This window comes from Poecilia latipinna, unplaced genomic scaffold (assembly GCF_001443285.1).
Source record: "Poecilia latipinna isolate Pla-1442-1.1 unplaced genomic scaffold, P_latipinna-1.0 Scaffold1805, whole genome shotgun sequence".
Lineage (NCBI taxonomy): Eukaryota > Metazoa > Chordata > Actinopteri > Cyprinodontiformes > Poeciliidae > Poecilia > Poecilia latipinna.
Genome location: NW_015114421.1, coordinates 83,032 through 105,858, shown reverse-complemented (window position 1 = coordinate 105,858; position 22,827 = coordinate 83,032). Strand labels below are relative to the sequence as shown.

At 40.3% G+C, this 22,827-nt stretch overlaps 1 protein-coding gene across 3 annotated transcripts in view; it reads left to right on the top strand.

Annotated features, from left to right (window-relative positions):
* kcnab1a (potassium voltage-gated channel subfamily A regulatory beta subunit 1a) overlaps nt 1–22,827 on the top strand; it is a 113,342-nt gene that overhangs the window by 25,334 nt on the left and 65,181 nt on the right. The window contains exon 1 of one of the 3 annotated variants that reach the window (XM_015014319.1): nt 18,762–19,900. The exons of the other annotated variants lie outside the window; for them this stretch is intronic. Within the exon in view, the coding sequence (XP_014869805.1) occupies nt 19,692–19,900 (209 nt within the window). The 5' untranslated portion in view covers nt 18,762–19,691. Of the gene's footprint in view, nt 1–18,761; nt 19,901–22,827 lie in introns of those variants that run through there. 3 annotated transcript variants of the gene reach the window in all.

Sequence of the window (22,827 nt, the reverse complement as noted above, 5' to 3'; positions counted from 1 at the left end):
TGTTGGTGGAGAACGTGGTGCTAAATGACCTGCAGACGACCTGATTAGGTCAGTCAAACTTTATTAACAAACCAGCGTTCTGACAACTATCCCAGCATGCACCGCGCACTTCTTCTTCTATGGGCGAAAATGAAGTCGGCAGCTGCTTACCGTAGTTGCTAGACCTGTTGTTGCTCAATATTGGTCCATATATAAGGCGCACCGGATTATAAGGCGCACTGTTGGTTTTTTAGTAAAACTGCATTGCAGATGAAGCAGCTGTAGAGAAGGGTAAACACAGTGAGTATTTAAATTATGAAGATCACAAACAAAATGTAAAAGGAGATTATGGCAGAGCCTGGTTTTACCTCTCTCAGTGCCAGTGGAGGATTAAAGATGCTGCTTTCTTCCACTAAGATTTTCTTTCCTTTTTTTTCATGTGCTCGGCCTTGCAAAAACTTATTTCCAACAATGCAAAAAAGAAAAAAAGAAAGTCAGTGGAAATTATTTCTTTTTATTAAATACATTTTTACTGTCCCCTGAAATACCCACTGAGAATATTATTTTCAAAGCCATAATTACCACTGATTTTAGAAAATATATTCTTAATTTCTAATTCTCTCTAGCAACCTGTGCTTTTACCCTGGTTACTAAAAACCTTCATCTCCACAGTAACCGCTGTGCATCCTTTATTTCTACAGATGCTGCCTGGTTGCATTCTGGCACCTTTATTCTTTCCCCGAGTTTTTTTTTTTTTTTATTGCTGCTCTTTCCCACACACATAACGCCTCCATACTGTTTCCATAGCAATGCTATTATCAAGATGACGACTTTCTCTCGTTGTTACCACTCTTGACTATCAAGTGTCCGTATCTGGAGACTCTCTGGCAGCGAGGAATGCAGGTCTCTGCCACAAAAAGTTAATTGTGTTGTCGGTGTAGGCGTTTGGGCCAATGGGGCGCAAGGTGGAGAGCAACTTGTGTCATCCGTCAAGGTGCAGCAGATAACTTTACACAGAACTTCAGTCTCTCACTTGCTGTGACAAGAATTACATCTAAATTGCAGTCTGCAAGCTTGTTTGATTTGAAACCTGCCCATACAGAGCAAGCAGAGAGCACTCATTTCCTTTTTCACCGCTTTCTCTGAGCATATTTACAACCGTGACCCTGAATGGAAACAGCTCTGATCTGAGATGAAGTGAGAGGAAGTGTTAATAAACACTTGCACACGCGGAGGCACAGGGAAACATTTCGCCATTAGTACACACCACACAGCTGAAGCTCACCTGCAGAAGTATGTGTACACAACAACAATCCATTTGTCTTCTGCTGAAGTGCGCAATTTTCATTCAGGCACCTCATGTGGTCCTACACACCAATATTACCATGGTGACCAACTTGGAAACTGAGACATTACGACAATTAACGCTTGTGTTGCACACATTATTGAACATGTTGCTCAGCTAATACTGATGTGCTACATAGACTAGTTGCATTACTTATGTATTCTAGGCAAATGCAACTACTTTCTGTCTTGTTTCCTTGTTTTAATGAGTTCTTCACTAAACAGAGCTTCCTGATCCCTGTTGCTTTGTACTTTTTGTGATTTTATGTATGAGCCACCAGTCAGTGACCTGTGCAGCTACAATTTGTGCAGGCCAAATTTGAAAAATCATGACCCACTTAATGTGGATGGTTTGCAAACATCCATCATAGGCCTTGTATATTATTGTAACCTAATGGATCTGGCTTTGTGTGTGTGTGTGTGTTTCTTTTTTTTTTTTTTTAAACAATGTTGTTTACACTGAGAGAGACACGTGTTGGCTGTGGTAGCTTCCTCTCTGTAACCTGCCCTGCATGCTGTTCCCATAAAGCTGCTGAGGTGGTGACAGCTGAAACTTTAGCCGGTGCATTCAGGGTGCTGTGTTTATCAGGCAAGACGTACACAAATAACTAGAAGTACATTGAAATATCTAATGAACTGAGGCCTTAACAAGTCATATTAACAGCATTGCGTTTTAGCAGACTGTGTAAAAACAACACAATATTTAACTAAACATTTTCTCTCTTTTTGTTTTGGAACGGTTAAAATCATCAAAATTATTCTTATTTGCTAAATATTAAAAATAACGAGGGACAGATTGTATTAAGATATCTTCACATTCAGAAGTTTACACAATTAAATGTGAAGCAGTTTTAAGTTGATGGTTTTGTTTGGTGGGCATTTTACGAAGCTGCGCACAATCGAGGCCTTTTCATACAAATATACAATCGTATTCAGTAAATCAGAATACATGTTTAGATGATGCCCACTTGTCAGGCTGAAAGGAGCTTTGAAAATAACCTTTTAATAAAGTATTAAATATACTTTTCAGTAAGCCCACATTTCTGTGTTAAATGTTCTATTATGGTCTGATATATTATTTTATTTTTAAATATCACGCTTTCATGGCCTGTAAGTGAGAAAATCGTCACAATTACAGGAGATGAAAGGCTTTCACACATCCATAGAGCACATCTATATAATGTGCTTCTACATAGTGATAAAAATTTCTTTCAGTAACATTTTAATTCATTGAATGGATCTGTAGCCTGAAGGCGACATGTTGCTGATCTCAAGGCCAAGACATATCACTACAATATGCTTCCAGCTGTAGTATCACAGGCCCCAGCGCAGTGAAACTCATGCTTTAATGTCACAAAGGATCATGTTGTAAATACCCCGGAGTAATGAGTGACATTCAGCTGGTTTCTTGGACATATTTCCCAGAATCCCCCTTTAATCTTATAAGATGGCATGAAAGATAAAACCCTCATGACTGGTGACAAATATGCTCCTTCAAAAAAATGTTTTTGTGACCCAGTGCTTGTTAAAGTTTTTTTTTTTTTTAGCATAAATGTTAATAAGGTTATATAATATCATTAAAATTATTCATGTATAATAACATGACCTACAGTATACACAACATAAAAGAAAACGTAACTTAAACAAGAGTGGACACTGGGTACTGCGTACCTTGTGTTGTAAGGTGGGACTTTAATGTCTCAGACTTGTTTTTGCAGCAGATGTAGGACACGGCTTTTAGCTTCAAACCCTCCAGGATCCATTTTTGCAATATTACAAAGTGCACCGTCATACTAAAAGAATTCACTGCCAGCAGGACAATACACTTACTACATTTAAGGCATAGCATTATGACCACCTACCTAATAGTGTGGTGTCTTGCCAGCCTCGACCCCTCCTGGACTCCACAAGACCTCTGAGCGTGAGCTGGACTTCCTGGCAGCGAGTATTTAGCAGCAGATCTGTTGAGTTTTTTAAGTTATGCTTCCATAGTTCGGACTCACACAGATGTTGGCTTATTGTAGTTGTAGTTATCCTACAACTTCTAGGACAAAATGTTCACTTCACCTTTCAGTTGTCGTAATGTTAAGCTTGATCGGTACATGTTGCCACAGTTTGGAGCCACAGTGAATGTAGCTCAGTTTGACTCCAGCTGTTCCAGGAGAAGCTGCTTCCTGAGCATCGCGTCTCACATTCTGGTTCCTCTCTGTAGGATTAGGCCCAACTTTGTATCTGAACAGGAAACACCCTGCAAGACCTGCTGTTTTTAAAGATCTGTGTCATTTTGTTTCCTGCTTGCAGCAACTCAGCTTTAAGAGCAAGTATTTTATATGAAATACCAAGTACTTGTCCATGGTTTTATTGTGGAGCCTCCAATGCTGTAATTTTTAAAAATATACTGAATTGTTTTATAGCAACAGCAAAGCAAATGCAGTTTGTTTTGACAGTACCAAAAAAAATTAAAATCTAGTATTTCACTTGTCATTGTGTTTTCTTGGCAGCAGCGTTTACAGAGATGCTACTGCCTCATGCCGCGTTCTGCACTGAGAACAAGATCTGTCACAGGGTGGAATATGAGTTGCTGTTTTTATTCTTGTACATTTTTTTTCCCTTTAATCTTTGGCCTGTTTCACGCCTGGAGAAGCTCCAAAACATTTAATGGCAACAGTACTTTGTACAATAAATGTGTGTTTGTGTGCGCGTGGCCTTGTGTCTGATAGATATTTCCAACAAATACTATGTTATAATGTCCGATTACTACTTATGAGGCCCAATTTGCCTATAACAAAAGGTGCTGTTTTTAGGTTATGGGTTAGGTTTAGGACTAAGGTGTGACGTGAGTTTAGGTCAGAATTAGGAATGTACTGGCAATGGTTAGAATGAAGACAAAGATAGAGTGTGTGTGTGTGTGTGTGTGTGTGTGTGTGTGTGTGTGTGTGAAGGTCACTGTAATTTCTCAGATTTCAGTTTGAATTTCTGTCCAGTTATGACTATTTTTCCACATGGCTTTACATTGCAGATCAGATGGATTCTGCTCATTGTTAGTCTCTTGTTTTCATTCTGTATCTCTGTGTTGACACTTCCAAGTTTGTTTCTAGAGTTCTCAAATTGAGTCCTTCAAAATGTTTTTGCTGTGAATTTAAGTCTGTGCTGTTTTGAAGTTTCACCTACAAATCAGGAAACTCTCGCATGCAGAAATGCTGAATGGCAATCAGAAGCTAATTTGTTTCTGATTAATACATATGGATCTTCTTTTCACCTCAGGCATAAACATTTTAATGCTGCAAACCATTATTTCCAGTTCGGTGTAGTTTATTTATTCTCCCCCATCGTTTTTCTATTGCTTGTTCTGTGTCCCACTTCCTCTGATGCAACAACAGACTGGATATTTTTCCAAAGAAGAGTCAGCCTCTGCATTATCTTATTTTAAACTATGGTACAGCATTTCACTGTTGGGCTTTATTTATAGTACATAGAGAAAATAATGCTGTTACCTTGTATTTATAGGGGGGCTTTAGGACTGACTTTCTTTATTTGGTGAAAAAATATTTTGATGTTTCTGAGACACTTGGAGAACCTTATTTATCCTAAAAGTACTTCGTTTAAAAAAAAAAAACTTATTTGCATGCTGCTTAAAAACAACCTTTAGGAAGCAAACTAGTTTGATCCAATGTTAGCTGTCCCCTGCAGAAGCTCAGTGATTTTGGGGACAACTCTGTCCTTTAAGTGGGAGGAAAGACGACTCTGATGCTGTCCTTTTAACTTACATCATTACGCTCAGAGCACAACTGTAAACAAAGGCCAAATAAAAACTGTGCGGTACATACTAGACAGCTCATGACGCCTCACATTTAACTTTTCCCTCAGCAGCAACAACAGAGAGCTTCAAATCCTACTGTTAAGAAAAAGAATCGCAAACAGGAATAAGAACTGACAAACTTAAACAGTAACAACCTTTTGAAAAAAAGAGCTTTTTGTTTCTTTTTGTAAACAAAAATGCTCCAGTTCACATATGAGCCATCGTTGATTCACGATTTGTTGAGGTTTTGTTAATGTACACAGTGCTTTGTCACATGAAAATGTTTGAGGTCATCAAATAATACCACAGAAAGATAAACAGAGTAAATGCAAAGTGCTGTTTTCAAATTATAATTTATTTAACTGATTGAAAAGGCTTTCCAAGCCAACATGGTTGTTAAACTAACCCAACCACTAACCTTCATTTGTTTTTCTTTTACCCATTCAGTGAGGAACTTTCTGCTTTTGTCTGGTTGTTTCACCAAAGTGTGCTTGAGCTCAAATCAGAAAGTCACGGCCTGATATTCTCCTGGAGTTCCTGTAATTCCATCATTTATGTATGGCAAGGTGTGAAGGTCTGCTTGTATGATTCTCCATTTCTGAAATGCTGCTAGTTTTACACCAGATGATCCTTTTCAAAAACTTCCACTTGTGCCTCTTCAGTCCACAAATTATTTTTTAAAGTCTTGGGGAGCGTTAAGACGCAAATGTGAAGGAGGTGTACAGCCTCCGAACGTGGAGCATGTGCACCACGTTCAGAGGCTGTAATCCTCGACGCAGTTGTCCTGGATTTGATTCTTGTTTTTTTTTTTCACCCTCCTTCCCATCAGGCTGCTGTTCATTAAAGGTCAGTAATGCCAAAAACCATTTCATTTTGAGTTGTCATTTCATTCAACCTTTTCTAATGCAATACATAAAAATATGTGTAAATAAATTGATAAAAACAAAGTTATTGATGCCCTCTGGGAGTAATTACCTTTCCTAGGAAAGTTCTGCACTGTTCCATGTTCTTGCCGTTCGTCGGTAATGGCTGTGTTTCTTTGAAATAGAACAATTGTAATTTTGTGTGTTTTTTCTGTTATGTTTATAAGACGGACATTTTAACATCTGGATATCATATTTGTTTGATGGTCAGAGACATTTTGATGTGACCAAAAATCCAAAACGGAGGAAATTTAGCAGACACTCTGTAAATGAGACGAATTTTCAGGCCTTGCACATCCTTGTAGCTTTGTGACTTTTATTTAATTCTGTTCCTTAGGCTGTAATTGATTATGCTCAGAGCTGGAACATATGAAAATGTTCTTTCCAGTTTCACTCAGAGTCTCAACAAGCCATTAAAATAGCTAAATTCTGCCACCAAGACTCAGATCTAGCAAAAGGCAACTCAATGGGAATTCACTGAGTTGTAAGTAGACTTTTGCTGACCAAGCGCAGCATAAACTCAATGTACACACGCAGCTGCTAAAGTAGGACACAGGCAGAGCTTTGCACTCAGTGTTACGAAAGTTATCACTTGCTGGATACAGGTCAGATGCAGCTGCACAAAAACAACACAGAGACGGCAATCAGGAGGAAGAAGAAGACCTGAGAACCAATCAAAGAGAAAAAGATTAATTTTACCCTCAAATGAGAGGCTTTTCTGTAAGCAAACGGTAAGCAAAACGGTTGGCTAAAAAATTATTTCGATACAAACCTACTGTATAAAAACTGAGATAGGACACAGCTGCACAACTCTCTCAAGCTGACTGATGAATCAGGTTGAGTTTAGCTCAACTGGAAGAGCAGCACAGACTGCACAGAGGCAAAACAGCACAGACTGCAATGAGTCAGTTTACTGCAGCATAGAGGATCCCACTATGCGTTTTTTTTTATCATTACATCTGAAGCACATTCATACAAACATACAGCGAGAAAAGGTGTTACTAAAGCTTTCTGGGAGACATTTGCTAAATTGATTATTTTATGAGGTGAGAACTACAGTGATGTGGAAAAACTCCCAAAATGTATCTAATACAGACGACTCATTTCCCCAGATTTTATATTTTCATGTTTCTCATTGTAAATGTTAACCCAGCAAGTCCACATTAACACTGCAAGAAGTGGATGCCGGTCGTATTAGACGACATTGCAGTCAATATGCCATGACCCCCATTTCTAATTTTTGTTTTTTAAAGAAAAATCTTACCGTATTCACAAACGACCAATACCTAAGCCAATTCTGAAGATCTGACAGTCTCCTCTGACCTCCCTGACTCAACATGATGTGATGGACGTATGTTTATAAAAGGAAGACAGTAAATTTCTTAACTTTAAGGCTTAACACAGAGCATGTTTGGGTTTGGTGCACAGATTGAGGCAGCGTGAGTTGACTTTAGCTGAACTACGTCCTCAAACACCAGGGCTCTGTTTAAGTCGTTAAATTAATCAGTTTTCTCTGTTGATGTGATGGAGTTCACTTCAAGTAGTTTGGTGACTATTTTATAACAGTGTGCATGATTCATTTGGAAATGCATGGAAAACGATTTATCGGTCCTTTAATCCTTTAGTCCTTTATTTACACTCCGTTAATCCCTCTGCACATTTCACTCTTCATTAGAGAAAGAAGCTCACTTTGCTTTCTTGTCTGGATCCGTTTGGAAATCTGTGGATCCATCCTCCTCGGAGAGAACAGATATTGATTTTGAATGAGCCGCTTTTCCATTTAGTCTAAGACGGGTCTTGAGCTGTAAGTAAGGTTCAGTGAGGTGAAGGATGCTGCAGATGCACAGACGGTATGAAATGTGCAGGATGTGAGAGTTTCTTCTGCTTTCAGCTCTGGATGGCCTCAGTCCAAATCTTTTACTCTCTCTAGATTTACATCTTAACACCTCCCCCGATCTCAACTATCATTTTTTCCTCCCATCTTTGATGCAATGCTGCCTTTGGGGCTTGCATGTGCAGCTTGTTTTGTGATTTTGGGAAAATAATTACTTTGTGTCAGCACCACTAGAATATTACTAGAATATTATGAATCTTCTGAAGCATTTGCATGCGTGTGAATGTGCAGAAAACGCAGGGAACATGTTGGTTTTGGGGAAAGACACATTCGAATGTTGCAAAGCTGTGGGTGCACTGATCAGAATTTTGCAGTCAATTTGTAATCCATGGATTTTGTCGAGATTAACCTGCTGCTGAAATAACATGCTTGTGTCTATCGTGTGTTGAAATCAAAGATTTACATATAAAAGAACACATAGGACACAAAAACGTGCAGTCTTAGGTGGAACCCAGGACGACCAGAGGAAGTGGAGAGTTGACTCTTTAATGATAAATCCAACAGACTTACAGCAAGGCACAAATGGAGAACCCTCTCAAAACTGACATGACACAGAAAGGAATAGAGGAAGAATAATTGAAAATATCACAGGTAATCATAGAGTGCAATGGAAGGAACCATTGGAGAACAGGGAGTTATTTATGCTGAGGATGTAGTGGAGAATGGCATGAGGACCAGAGGAGCTACTTGCAGGTGAATAGAGACAGCTGGGGAAGAGAACTGGCAGAGGAAATTAGGAGATGTGCAACAGCTGTACTGAGAGACACAGGCAGAGGGAAGGAGAAAAATAGTCAGAGCAAAATCAGCATCTCCAAATCTGAGAGACATGGTCTTGAGCCAGAAAGGGCTAGAGTGTTTTCTCTGGGTTAGGGACGAGGCCCTCACTTAAAGGGGGGGAGGTTATTATGTAAAATCAACTTTTTTAAAGCTACATATCATAATATTCCTTCATGAGAAACTGTACATGAAGTGTTGCTTTGATTCTTTCATGCACGTTTGGGAAAGTTTTGAATAACCCAAGGCAGGCATTCAGATGTGCCTAAGCCCTTGCTCAGGCTATGCAGATGCCTCCTTGGAGCTCACCCCCCCCCCCCCCAGAGCATCTCTCCCCACTCCTCTTCCACTCATCAGCTCCTCCAGACTAGCAGCAGCAATCATCAAACACTGCACGTCTACTGAGCTTATCACACAAGCTACTTCTCAGTCCAACACTGACTGTTTACAATTGTTCAGAACAATTGTAAACAGCATAAGCTTACAGAGACAAAGGCAAATCTCATGGCATGAAATTTCAAAGTAAGTTTGTATTTAAGTTATGAAACATAGTTCCTTAATTGTGCTGTAAAATGGCACAATGTGCCGGAGTAATACATAATATTGCCCCTTTATCGTGAGGTCTTATTCACAATTGAGGTAAAAATGGAGTTGGAGACAGGTAACTGGATTAGTTTAGCATTTGCAGTGATGCGTGCGCTGTATGGATCCGTTATGGTAAATCCAGAGCTGAGCCAAAAGACAAAGCTCTCGATTTACCCGCTGATCTACGTTCCTACCCTCATCTATGGTCACGAGTTTTGGGTAGAAAAGAACGAGACTGTGATTACAAGAGACTCAAAAGAATTTCCTGTGCAGGTTATCTGGGCTCTCCCTTAGATATAGAGTGAGAAGCTCCATATCTAAGAGTAGAGCCACTTCTTCTTCACATCAATAGGAGCCAGTCAATGGATGCACCCTAACCTGGTGGGACTGTTTCTCGACTGGCCTGGGAACATTTTGGGATTTCTCTGGAGGAGCTGGCCCAAGTGTCTGGGTCTCTCTGCTTAGGCGGCTCCTCCCCACAACCCGACTCCACACTAAGTAGAAGATGATGGATGGATGGACATGTCGCCAAAAATAACAATCGTTGTAATCGTTGACATTCTGGAACCAGTTTTGGTCAGTGACTTCCCAAAGCCTTTTGCTTTTGTTATGGGACTTTTTGTCTCTGGCAAACATAATCTCCTTCCTGAACCAAATGATGGCAGGACATCTCCGCACGACCTGTGCATAATTGTTTGAGCAAAAAGAGCGTGGCCTAGATAAAAGAACAACAAATAAAACATTCTGTTCAGTGTTCAGACAGAGAAAATGGTTTGATGTGTGTGTGGGGGGTGGGGGGAGGAGAAAATAGGAGGGAGGCCGTCAAACACTGTAACAATGAGAGGAGGAAGGAGACAGGTGGAGTGGCAGGGAGAACAAGTAGGAGTGAGTAATGGAGAGAAACAGTGTGAAGCACTACACTTCTCTCTCCTCGCTGCCTGTGATGGAGGAGCTGCCCTGCTCACAGAATCGACAACAGAAAGGGGACGTCAAAAGGAGCCGAGCACCCAAAACACTGAGTGCAGATCAAACGGAGAGTCTGAGGAGAGGAGAAACGTGGGGAAACTGGGGCACATGCACATTAGTGAAACTCAGTGAAATTTAGGAAGCATGTGAGAGCTAAGACGGAAAAAGTGCTGATGTCGGAAGTGTGCACCCTCCCAGGTCCTGAGCGTGACCCCCCCGCCACCCATCCCTCCACCTCGTTCATGCTTCATCTGTGCCCCATCTCCTTCTCCGTGCTCTGACCCTGTCCCCTCCTCCTTTACCCTCCTCTCCTTTTCTCTCTCTCATGCCATCCCTCGCGCACGGTTTCCCACAGTCAGACCAGGGAGAGCGCAGCGCCTGGATCGCGTCTCTGCTTCTCTCTGCTTCCCTTTTCCTTCCTCTGCCAACCCTCTGCAAGCACGCTCTCTCTCTGTCTCTCTGGTTTCCTCTCCGTGGCTAAAATCCCTCAGCTCGACATCAGAGGCAAGACGCAAGAGAAGAGAGAACCAATGAGGGACTAAATTGAGGATCCAAAGAAGAACTGAGGAGTCCTTCTTCTTGTCAGGATTTTGGCTGCTCTGCAGTCAGTCTTCTGAGAGGAAAGACTGAAGATGGGAAGCTCAATCTGAGCACAGAAAGAAAGAGAAAAGGACTATTTTGCCTAAAAGAACAAATGATGAAGATGGAGCTTCTGCAAGTGAACAAATAAGGACTTAATCCACACACAGGAAAACTGCGAAGAACTCCAAAAGTAACAGGAACAGAAGAAAATAGGCGGGGGAAAAAAGGAAAGAGACTCCGACAAACCAACATATTTTAGAAGCTCTGCCTGACGGAATTGGGGTTCTCCTGTCAGTTTTCTTTTTTTCTCCTCAACTGTTTTCCTACGAGTTTGCCTGAAGCTCAGCCATGCAGGTGTCCATCGCCTGTACGGACCACAACCTGAAGAGGGGCAATGGGGACCACAGCAAGCAGAGCGCCACCAGCCCCAATGTGGTGAACCAGGCCAGGGCCAAGTTCCGCACTGTGGCCATCATTGCCCGTAGCTTTGGCTCCTTCACTCCCCGACACATCTCCCTGAAGGAGTCGACCGGCAAACACACTGGCATGAAGTACAGGTGTGTGTGTGTGTGTGTGTGTGTGTGTGTGTGTGTGTGTGTGTGTGTGGGAGAGATATGTGTGTGTGTGCTGGATTCAGTGGGTTGGAAAACATTTTTACCGGTCCACATTTTTTGTTTTTGCCTTTATGCTCAAGTCTTTTAAATCGTAGCTGTCAGTCTGAATCTAAAAAATGATTTTTGATCTTACTCCTTGTACTTTAATACTCAACACAAAGAGTTTGAGTTTAAGAAAGCTTTAATGAACTAGAAAGAACGTCAAACATCATATGTTTTATTTTATAAATAAGCCCTCAGATTAGTTCTAAAAGGCAACATAACAAATCGAGATCCAGTTTTGGTTTTCATGTGCCGTTCGCAAAGCCAATTAATGAAGATTATGAACATTGTGTTTCTGGTGATTTAAGCACTCGCGAGTAAATATCAATAAATAAATGACAGCTTTGTCAAGATCCCACATGATTTAGCCTTCCTTAATGATCAGTTTGCAAAATGTTTGATTATTCCACCTTAAAACAAAAAATGCATCCTCCTTGGACGAAATCACCTTGTGCCATTTAAAAAAAAAATTTCTTCCAACACTTTCTTCTGAGTGCTAAACATTTTGAACTTCATCCTTAGTCTTTATGCTCACATTTACAATGAATCAGGAGGTTTCAGATGTTTTCTACAATCCTCGTTTTTGTTCGGTGTTTTGGTTTCTTACTTTGGCTCATATACTCCTCTCCTTCGCTTGTTGTCCCGCACAAACTTTCCTTCTTGCCCTTAGATGCACTAAGATGCACTGTATTTTCAGAATGGAAGGAGCGCTCTTTCTCCTCTGCCTCTCTCCCACACACCTGAACACTTCTCCACCTGTGTGGCAGGGAGAGACAGCTCTGCAGTGTGGGCAGAGCGTCTGAGTTGGATCTGACCTCCACGGTGCCGCGGCTCAGCTGAGTTCTGCTTTCCTATCTCTTTGGGCCTCAAGACTTAAAATCTTGTTGTGTTATAAACTTTTTTTTTACATTTTTTTTTTTACAAGCTCCAAACAGTGCTATCACATCAAATCCGACTTGAGAGCGAAAGCAGTTGGTGTTGATCAGAAATCTAGAAATGATAAAATGTGGGCATTACGACATGTAAATTAGCGAGTCGATTTATTTTCCTCATAATTTAAACACCAAATGAATATATGTTAATACCCATCATGCTCATTACTATTATATTCTAGCAGGAACCTGTTATTTAAGACTTCTTAGAGTGAGTTATTTTAAACATCAAAGCACTATACTGTTCATTTTCATTTCCCCTTGGCAACAGGACACAATAAAGACAAATGTGTATAATTTTATAGTCCTTTCCTAAGAATGCTATGATGAACTGTATCTTGGCTGGACCTGGTTATGGCCTGGACTTATATTACACACTGTCTGGACTCTGAGGCAGTCCAGACAGTGTGTAATGTGAGTGAGCTGTGATACTGCCTGAGGTGTAATGAGAGCAGGCAGGCGACTGAGCATCGACCCGGCTGTAGCTCGGGGCTTGTCGCTTTATATTGGTAATAATATATCAATATCATAAGAACAGCGTCAAGGCATGATGGGTCCAGCTTCACCTTTTTATTATAAGCAAACAAGCAGCAACAAATTTACCAAATGTGGGGTGCAACATGCACTTGATTCAAATTGACAATATATTAACTGTGCAAATTTGAATTTTTTTTCTCCATCTGTTTCATCTGATCTAATGTCTAATCTTTGTTTTCACATTTTAATAACCAATCAGTCATAATCTATTAACGTTTGAATTCGTTTGAAAGAATTAGACATGTTCCTATTACTCTTTAAATCGGGAGATTTTTGTGTATTTCTCAACTTTTGAATTTAATTCGAAACTAAAGATTTAAGTATTAAATCAAGAATATCTCATACGTGATGATTAACCAACTACAGTCAGAAACTGTCAAATATAAGGTGAAAAATGCTAATATTTAAACTACAAACAGCTTCAGAACCAGAAACAAAAGTTTTGAAATACTAAAAACTAAACTGATAAACTTCGAATATTCATCAAGATTTTATCAGCTTCCCCCAACGCCCGCTGGAAAGTTTTTATGGCTTTGCTCATAATAGCCACTGTAAATTTCAGGATTGATCTTTGTGTAAAAATCTGTTAAAACATTTCTACTGGAAAACCCAACACTTGGACAAAGTTCAAAACTCTAAGAGAAAAGGGAGCTTTAAATTGGAGTCAGACATTTTTACTGCACAATAAAATGTAAAGCACAATAAAAGCTTTGTGTCAACGGTTTAAAGGGCAAAAGTATAGCAAATCTACTCTATGCCGGCTTAATGGTAATAAAAGAGTTATAAGTATCTGCAGTTACACACATAAGAGGAGCACCAGTACTTCAGAGTTTCAGAGTCGTTTTGTTTTCCGACAGCAAAAACCTAGAAATATGTAAATAAGAGCAGCTGTTTTGTAGAGTCAGCCATTATAAATTACAGTTAGTGAGCAAATACAATTGAGAAAAACAGATGCCACGAAACAACATTACCCGATGGCAAATAGACATTTAAAGTTTATCTCAGACAAATATGAGTAATACTGTGAACAACTTCGTGTTGGAGCTGGGAACTTTGTTCTGACTGCATAAGGATTGATCTGCATGAATGAATGAATTTTAACCCGGCCAAACTAACTTTATAACTAGTACTTACTAAGGATGAACTGGAACTCCACTATCAGATTCTGTAGCCAGCTTGATATGCAAGCTCAGTTGTCCTCATTAAAAGTTTAGCAGGCGGATGACGCTGAAAACTGCTGGTGATGATGGATGATGATAGGCTAGAGGCTCTGCTCTGTGCTGTGTGTGTAACTAAACACAAGAAAATACAGACAGAAGAGAGGGAGATGGGAAAGGAAGAGGCGATACCACAGAGTGCCCTAAACTTTCTCTGCTGCGTTCTTCTCTGCTGACAGTAACGCTCTGAGAAAATCTCTAACCCAGGTTTGCTTTGCATCTGCCCACCATGAAAACAGAGACATTGTTCATAGGGGCAGATGTTAAACATTAGAGTATCTGAAATATGTCAGGATGGCAGAAAGCACCTGCACTGCTTCTGTTTATCATTTTGAACAGCTGCCAGCCTCCGGCCAGTGAATCCTCCCAGACATCTGCGGTGATAACGTGCTGACATGCTAGAATCTGAAGTCCTGCATGGAAACAGGACGTTGAGACGTCTTCATTTTCCATAACTTCCTGTCTTCATTTGTTGACTGATGTGGTATTTACTGTTAGAATCAGTTCGATTTTCATATTAGTAGACTCAGTTTATTTCTGTGTGATTGTTCTGAGTGATTTACTGTGCATTCTAGATTTTATTCATTATTTTTTTTGGTTTAATTTATTATTATTTATTTTAATTTTGAAAACGTCAATTGAATATGTTATGGTGTTGATCTTTTTTTTTTTAAGTTTCACTATTATTTGCGACCAACAACTTTTAGTGTTTTATGTTTTGAATTGGCAATGATTCACAGACTCCTTTCCTACAAAAATTAGAAATTAAAATCTTACAAGTTTAACGTGTAATTAAGCAGATAAAAAAAATGTTACAAGAAATGTAGTTTTCCCTTTTTGTCTCCTTATTATGTGTGGCCCATGAATGCTTTTAACTAGACAATTTTGGCAAACGGCAAAACGTTTGGACACCACTGATGTAAACTATTCCACACGGATGTCACAAAAAACATTGCAGCGCACAGTCTGCAATATTCAGTCCAACATTCAACGTTTAAAAAAAATGTGTGTGTATGTTCTGAGGGATCCTTTCAAAGGCATGAACACCTTTTGAAGTTGTCTGCCTAGTTCTTACATTTCAACCTCAGACGTGTATTTTTTGAGACAAGAAAGTGAATAATTCTAATTTCCAGTTTTAACATGTTACATCTAAACTGGAAACCTATTAAATCACAACAGTTCAGTTAATGTGTGTCAGGGGTGGCATGTAGAGCAACAATTAGAGAAGCAGCTAAATGTTTTCCATAGGGAGATGTCAAACAAGATGATAAGAAAAAGCCTTTGATTTTTACCTTCTGTCAGAGCAATGGCCCCAGACGTAGATCTAAAACTTTTTTAAATTAAATTAAATAGTTTAATGCAAACCATGTTCATTAGTTAGTTGAATAAACCTCTGGGAAGCCTAGACCTGAACTAAACTAAGAATCTAAGTTGATGTTGAGCTGGTTTGTGAAGAAAAATGGGTGAAATTTCAAGCTTTTTGAACTTCAAAGCTGGTAAGCACAAACTCTGTAGACTTGCAGGTTTAATTCCAGAGAATGGCTTTATTCCAAACCTAAAATATTGACTCAGTGGGGCTGGACATAAATGTCAAAATGTTCTGTTTTTTAATTGTAGAAGATGTGAAAATCCTGGATGCTTTCCTTTTATGCATCCATGATTTCCTAATTATGTATATTTCATATTGGTTTGTTGCATAATATTCTAAATACGCTAGAGGTATTCTAATCTCTAAATACATTATTAATGTAACCAAGTTTGCAATATAACTGGTTAAAAGTTGTAGAAATCCCCCCACGAATCTGTTTGTCCTCATTTTCCACCTTAGTTCTGCAGTTTGCTGACTAACACCTTTGCTCCTCTGCTTGTTAGCGACTGACAGAATCTACTCCACTTTTAGCAGCGACTCACTGTTGTGTTAAATTGAATTTGAATGTGGTACAGATTTAAAATTTGCTGTATAGAAGGCACATTATGCTGTGGGAATAGAACAGCATTGGCTTTTGTTAATGACACAGCTCTCAATCGAATGTGAAGGCCGACATTTTTAACTTTTACTCAGGATCTCTAAAGGCTTTAGACCTGACTTTGTTCTTTAGATACTTGTATCTTCTTTAGATGCTAATGTTAAAACTCACAAGCAGATGCTGTGATTTTTTTTTTTTTTTTTTTTTTTTTTTTTTGGGAGGGTTTTTTAAAAAATTCCTTTGGTGGGGAACCACCGGGGGGGGGTNTTTCTTCTGCTTTCAGCTCTGGATGGCCTCAGTCCAAATCTTTTACTCTCTCTAGATTTACATCTTAACACCTCCCCCGATCTCAACTATCATTTTTTCCTCCCATCTTTGATGCAATGCTGCCTTTGGGGCTTGCATGTGCAGCTTGTTTTGTGATTTTGGGAAAATAATTACTTTGTGTCAGCACCACTAGAATATTACTAGAATATTATGAATCTTCTGAAGCATTTGCATGCGTGTGAATGTGCAGAAAACGCAGGGAACATGTTGGTTTTGGGGAAAGACACATTCGAATGTTGCAAAGCTGTGGGTGCACTGATCAGAATTTTGCAGTCAATTTGTAATCCATGGATTTTGTCGAGATTAACCTGCTGCTGAAATAACATGCTTGTGTCTATCGTGTGTTGAAATCAAAGATTTACATATAAAAGAACACATAGGACACAAAAACGTGCAGTCTTAGGTGGAACCCAGGACGACCAGAGGAAGTGGAGAGTTGACTCTTTAATGATAAATCCAACAGACTTACAGCAAGGCACAAATGGAGAACCCTCTCAAAACTGACATGACACAGAAAGGAATAGAGGAAGAATAATTGAAAATATCACAGGTAATCATAGAGTGCAATGGAAGGAACCATTGGAGAACAGGGAGTTATTTATGCTGAGGATGTAGTGGAGAATGGCATGAGGACCAGAGGAGCTACTTGCAGGTGAATAGAGACAGCTGGGGAAGAGAACTGGCAGAGGAAATTAGGAGATGTGCAACAGCTGTACTGAGAGACACAGGCAGAGGGAAGGAGAAAAATAGTCAGAGCAAAATCAGCATCTCCAAATCTGAGAGACATGGTCTTGAGCCAGAAAGGGCTAGAGTGTTTTCTCTGGGTTAGGGACGAGGCCCTCACTTAAAGGGGGGGAGGTTATTATGTAAAATCAACTTTTTTAAAGCTACATATCATACATAGCTACATATCATAATATTCCTTCATGAGAAACTGTACATGAAGTGTTGCTTTGATTCTTTCATGCACGTTTGGGAAAGTTTTGAATAACCCAAGGCAGGCATTCAGATGTGCCTAAGCCCTTGCTCAGGCTATGCAGATGCCTCCTTGGAGCATCTCTCCCCACTCCTCTTCCACTCATCAGCTCCTCCAGACTAGCAGCAGCAATCATCAAACACTGCACGTCTACTGAGCTTATCACACAAGCTACTTCTCAGTCCAACACTGACTGTTTACAATTGTTCAGAACAATTGTAAACAGCATAAGCTTACAGAGACAAAGGCAAATCTCATGGCATGAAATTTCAAAGTAAGTTTGTATTTAAGTTATGAAACATAGTTCCTTAATTGTGCTGTAAAATGGCACAATGTGCCGGAGTAATACATAATATTGCCCCTTTATCGTGAGGTCTTATTCACAATTGAGGTAAAAATGGAGTTGGAGACAGGTAACTGGATTAGTTTAGCATTTGCAGTGATGCGTGCGCTGTATGGATCCGTTATGGTAAATCCAGAGCTGAGCCAAAAGACAAAGCTCTCGATTTACCCGCTGATCTACGTTCCTACCCTCATCTATGGTCACGAGTTTTGGGTAGAAAAGAACGAGACTGTGATTACAAGAGACTCAAAAGAATTTCCTGTGCAGGTTATCTGGGCTCTCCCTTAGATATAGAGTGAGAAGCTCCATATCTAAGAGTAGAGCCACTTCTTCTTCACATCAATAGGAGCCAGTCAATGGATGCACCCTAACCTGGTGGGACTGTTTCTCGACTGGCCTGGGAACATTTTGGGATTTCTCTGGAGGAGCTGGCCCAAGTGTCTGGGTCTCTCTGCTTAGGCGGCTCCTCCCCACAACCCGACTCCACACTAAGTAGAAGATGATGGATGGATGGACATGTCGCCAAAAATAACAATCGTTGTAATCGTTGACATTCTGGAACCAGTTTTGGTCAGTGACTTCCCAAAGCCTTTTGCTTTTGTTATGGGACTTTTTGTCTCTGGCAAACATAATCTCCTTCCTGAACCAAATGATGGCAGGACATCTCCGCACGACCTGTGCATAATTGTTTGAGCAAAAAGAGCGTGGCCTAGATAAAAGAACAACAAAAAAGACTTGCTGTGTAGTAATAAGGAAGAAAAATTGGTTTGTTGTGTGGGGGGGGGGAGGGGGGAGGAGAAAATAGGAGGGAGGCCGTCAAACACTGTAACAATGAGAGGAGGAAGGAGACAGGTGGAGTGGCAGGGAGAACAAGTAGGAGTGAGTAATGGAGAGAAACAGTGTGAAGCACTACACTTCTCTCTCCTCGCTGCCTGTGATGGAGGAGCTGCCCTGCTCACAGAATCGACAACAGAAAGGGGACGTCAAAAGGAGCCGAGCACCCAAAACACTGAGTGCAGATCAAACGGAGAGTCTGAGGAGAGGAGAAACGTGGGGAAACTGGGGCACATGCACATTAGTGAAACTCAGTGAAATTTAGGAAGCATGTGAGAGCTAAGACGGAAAAAGTGCTGATGTCGGAAGTGTGCACCCTCCCAGGTCCTGAGCGTGACCCCCCCGCCACCCATCCCTCCACCTCGTTCATGCTTCATCTGTGCCCCATCTCCTTCTCCGTGCTCTGACCCTGTCCCCTCCTCCTTTACCCTCCTCTCCTTTTCTCTCTCTCATGCCATCCCTCGCGCACGGTTTCCCACAGTCAGACCAGGGAGAGCGCAGCGCCTGGATCGCGTCTCTGCTTCTCTCTGCTTCCCTTTTCCTTCCTCTGCCAACCCTCTGCAAGCACGCTCTCTCTCTGTCTCTCTGGTTTCCTCTCCGTGGCTAAAATCCCTCAGCTCGACATCAGAGGCAAGACGCAAGAGAAGAGAGAACCAATGAGGGACTAAATTGAGGATCCAAAGAAGAACTGAGGAGTCCTTCTTCTTGTCAGGATTTTGGCTGCTCTGCAGTCAGTCTTCTGAGAGGAAAGACTGAAGATGGGAAGCTCAATCTGAGCACAGAAAGAAAGAGAAAAGGACTATTTTGCCTAAAAGAACAAATGATGAAGATGGAGCTTCTGCAAGTGAACAAATAAGGACTTAATCCACACACAGGAAAACTGCGAAGAACTCCAAAAGTAACAGGAACAGAAGAAAATAGGCGGGGGAAAAAAGGAAAGAGACTCCGACAAACCAACATATTTTAGAAGATCTGCCTGACGGAATTGAGGTTCTCCTGTCAGTTTTCTTTTTTTCTCCTCAACTGTTTTCCTACGAGTTTGCCTGAAGCTCAGCCATGCAGGTGTCCATCGCCTGTACGGACCACAACCTGAAGAGGGGCAATGGGGACCACAGCAAGCAGAGCGCCACCAGCCCCAATGTGGTGAACCAGGCCAGGGCCAAGTTCCGCACTGTGGCCATCATTGCCCGTAGCTTTGGCTCCTTCACTCCCCGACACATCTCCCTGAAGGAGTCGACCGGCAAACACACTGGCATGAAGTACAGGTGTGTGTGTGTGTGTGTGTGTGTGTGTGTGTGGGTGTGAGTGCGTGGGTCAGAGATCTGTGTGTGTGCTGGATTCAGTGGGTTGGAAAACATTTTTACCGGTCCACATTTTTTGTTTTTGCCTTTATGCTCAAGTCTTTTAAATCGTAGCTGTCAGTCTGAATCTAAAAAATGATTTTTGATCTTACTCCTTGTACTTTAATACTCAACACAAAGAGTTTGAGTTTAAGAAAGCTTTAATGAACTAGAAAGAACGTCAAACATCATATGTTTTATTTTATAAATAAGCCCTCAGATTAGTTCTAAAAGGCAACATAACAAATCGAGATCCAGTTTTGGTTTTCATGTGCCGTTCGCAAAGCCAATTAATGAAGATTATGAACATTGTGTTTCTGGTGATTTAAGCACTCGCGAGTAAATATCAATAAATAAATGACAGCTTTGTCAAGATCCCACATGATTTAGCCTTCCTTAATGATCAGTTTGCAAAATGTTTGATTATTCCACCTTAAAACAAAAAATGCATCCTCCTTGGACGAAATCACCTTGTGCCATTTAAAAAAAAAATTTCTTCCAACACTTTCTTCTGAGTGCTAAACATTTTGAACTTCATCCTTAGTCTTTATGCTCACATTTACAATGAATCAGGAGGTTTCAGATGTTTTCTACAATCCTCGTTTTTGTTCGGTGTTTTGGTTTCTTACTTTGGCTCATATACTCCTCTCCTTCGCTTGTTGTCCCGCACAAACTTTCCTTCTTGCCCTTAGATGCACTAAGATGCACTGTATTTTCAGAATGGAAGGAGCGCTCTTTCTCCTCTGCCTCTCTCCCACACACCTGAACACTTCTCCACCTGTGTGGCAGGGAGAGACAGCTCTGCAGTGTGGGCAGAGCGTCTGAGTTGGATCTGACCTCCACGGTGCCGCGGCTCAGCTGAGTTCTGCTTTCCTATCTCTTTGGGCCTCAAGACTTAAAATCTTGTTGTGTTATAAACTTTTTTTTTACATTTTTTTTTTTACAAGCTCCAAACAGTGCTATCACATCAAATCCGACTTGAGAGCGAAAGCAGTTGGTGTTGATCAGAAATCTAGAAATGATAAAATGTGGGCATTACGACATGTAAATTAGCGAGTCGATTTATTTTCCTCATAATTTAAACACCAAATGAATATATGTTAATACCCATCATGCTCATTACTATTATATTCTAGCAGGAACCTGTTATTTAAGACTTCTTAGAGTGAGTTATTTTAAACATCAAAGCACTATACTGTTCATTTTCATTTCCCCTTGGCAACAGGACACAATAAAGACAAATGTGTATAATTTTATAGTCCTTTCCTAAGAATGCTATGATGAACTGTATCTTGGCTGGACCTGGTTATGGCCTGGACTTATATTACACACTGTCTGGACTCTGAGGCAGTCCAGACAGTGTGTAATGTGAGTGAGCTGTGATACTGCCTGAGGTGTAATGAGAGCAGGCAGGCGACTGAGCATCGACCCGGCTGTAGCTCGGGGCTTGTCGCTTTATATTGGTAATAATATATCAATATCATAAGAACAGCGTCAAGGCATGATGGGTCCAGCTTCACCTTTTTATTATAAGCAAACAAGCAGCAACAAATTTACCAAATGTGGGGTGCAACATGCACTTGATTCAAATTGACAATATATTAACTGTGCAAATTTGAATTTTTTTTCTCCATCTGTTTCATCTGATCTAATGTCTAATCTTTGTTTTCACATTTTAATAACCAATCAGTCATAATCTATTAACGTTTGAATTCGTTTGAAAGAATTAGACATGTTCCTATTACTCTTTAAATCGGGAGATTTTTGTGTATTTCTCAACTTTTGAATTTAATTCGAAACTAAAGATTTAAGTATTAAATCAAGAATATCTCATACGTGATGATTAACCAACTACAGTCAGAAACTGTCAAATATAAGGTGAAAAATGCTAATATTTAAACTACAAACAGCTTCAGAACCAGAAACAAAAGTTTTGAAATACTAAAAACTAAACTGATAAACTTCGAATATTCATCAAGATTTTATCAGCTTCCCCCAACGCCCGCTGGAAAGTTTTTATGGCTTTGCTCATAATAGCCACTGTAAATTTCAGGATTGATCTTTGTGTAAAAATCTGTTAAAACATTTCTACTGGAAAACCCAACACTTGGACAAAGTTCAAAACTCTAAGAGAAAAGGGAGCTTTAAATTGGAGTCAGACATTTTTACTGCACAATAAAATGTAAAGCACAATAAAAGCTTTGTGTCAACGGTTTAAAGGGCAAAAGTATAGCAAATCTACTCTATGCCGGCTTAATGGTAATAAAAGAGTTATAAGTATCTGCAGTTACACACATAAGAGGAGCACCAGTACTTCAGAGTTTCAGAGTCGTTTTGTTTTCCGACAGCAAAAACCTAGAAATATGTAAATAAGAGCAGCTGTTTTGTAGAGTCAGCCATTATAAATTACAGTTAGTGAGCAAATACAATTGAGAAAAACAGATGCCACGAAACAACATTACCCGATGGCAAATAGACATTTAAAGTTTATCTCAGACAAATATGAGTAATACTGTGAACAACTTCGTGTTGGAGCTGGGAACTTTGTTCTGACTGCATAAGGATTGATCTGCATGAATGAATGAATGAATGAATTTTAACCCGGCCAAACTAACTTTATAACTAGTACTTACTAAGGATGAACTGGAACTCCACTATCAGATTCTGTAGCCAGCTTGATATGCAAGCTCAGTTGTCCTCATTAAAAGTTTAGCAGGCGGATGACGCTGAAAACTGCTGGTGATGATGGATGATGATAGGCTAGAGGCTCTGCTCTGTGCTGTGTGTGTAACTAAACACAAGAAAATACAGACAGAAGAGAGGGAGATGGGAAAGGAAGAGGCGATACCACA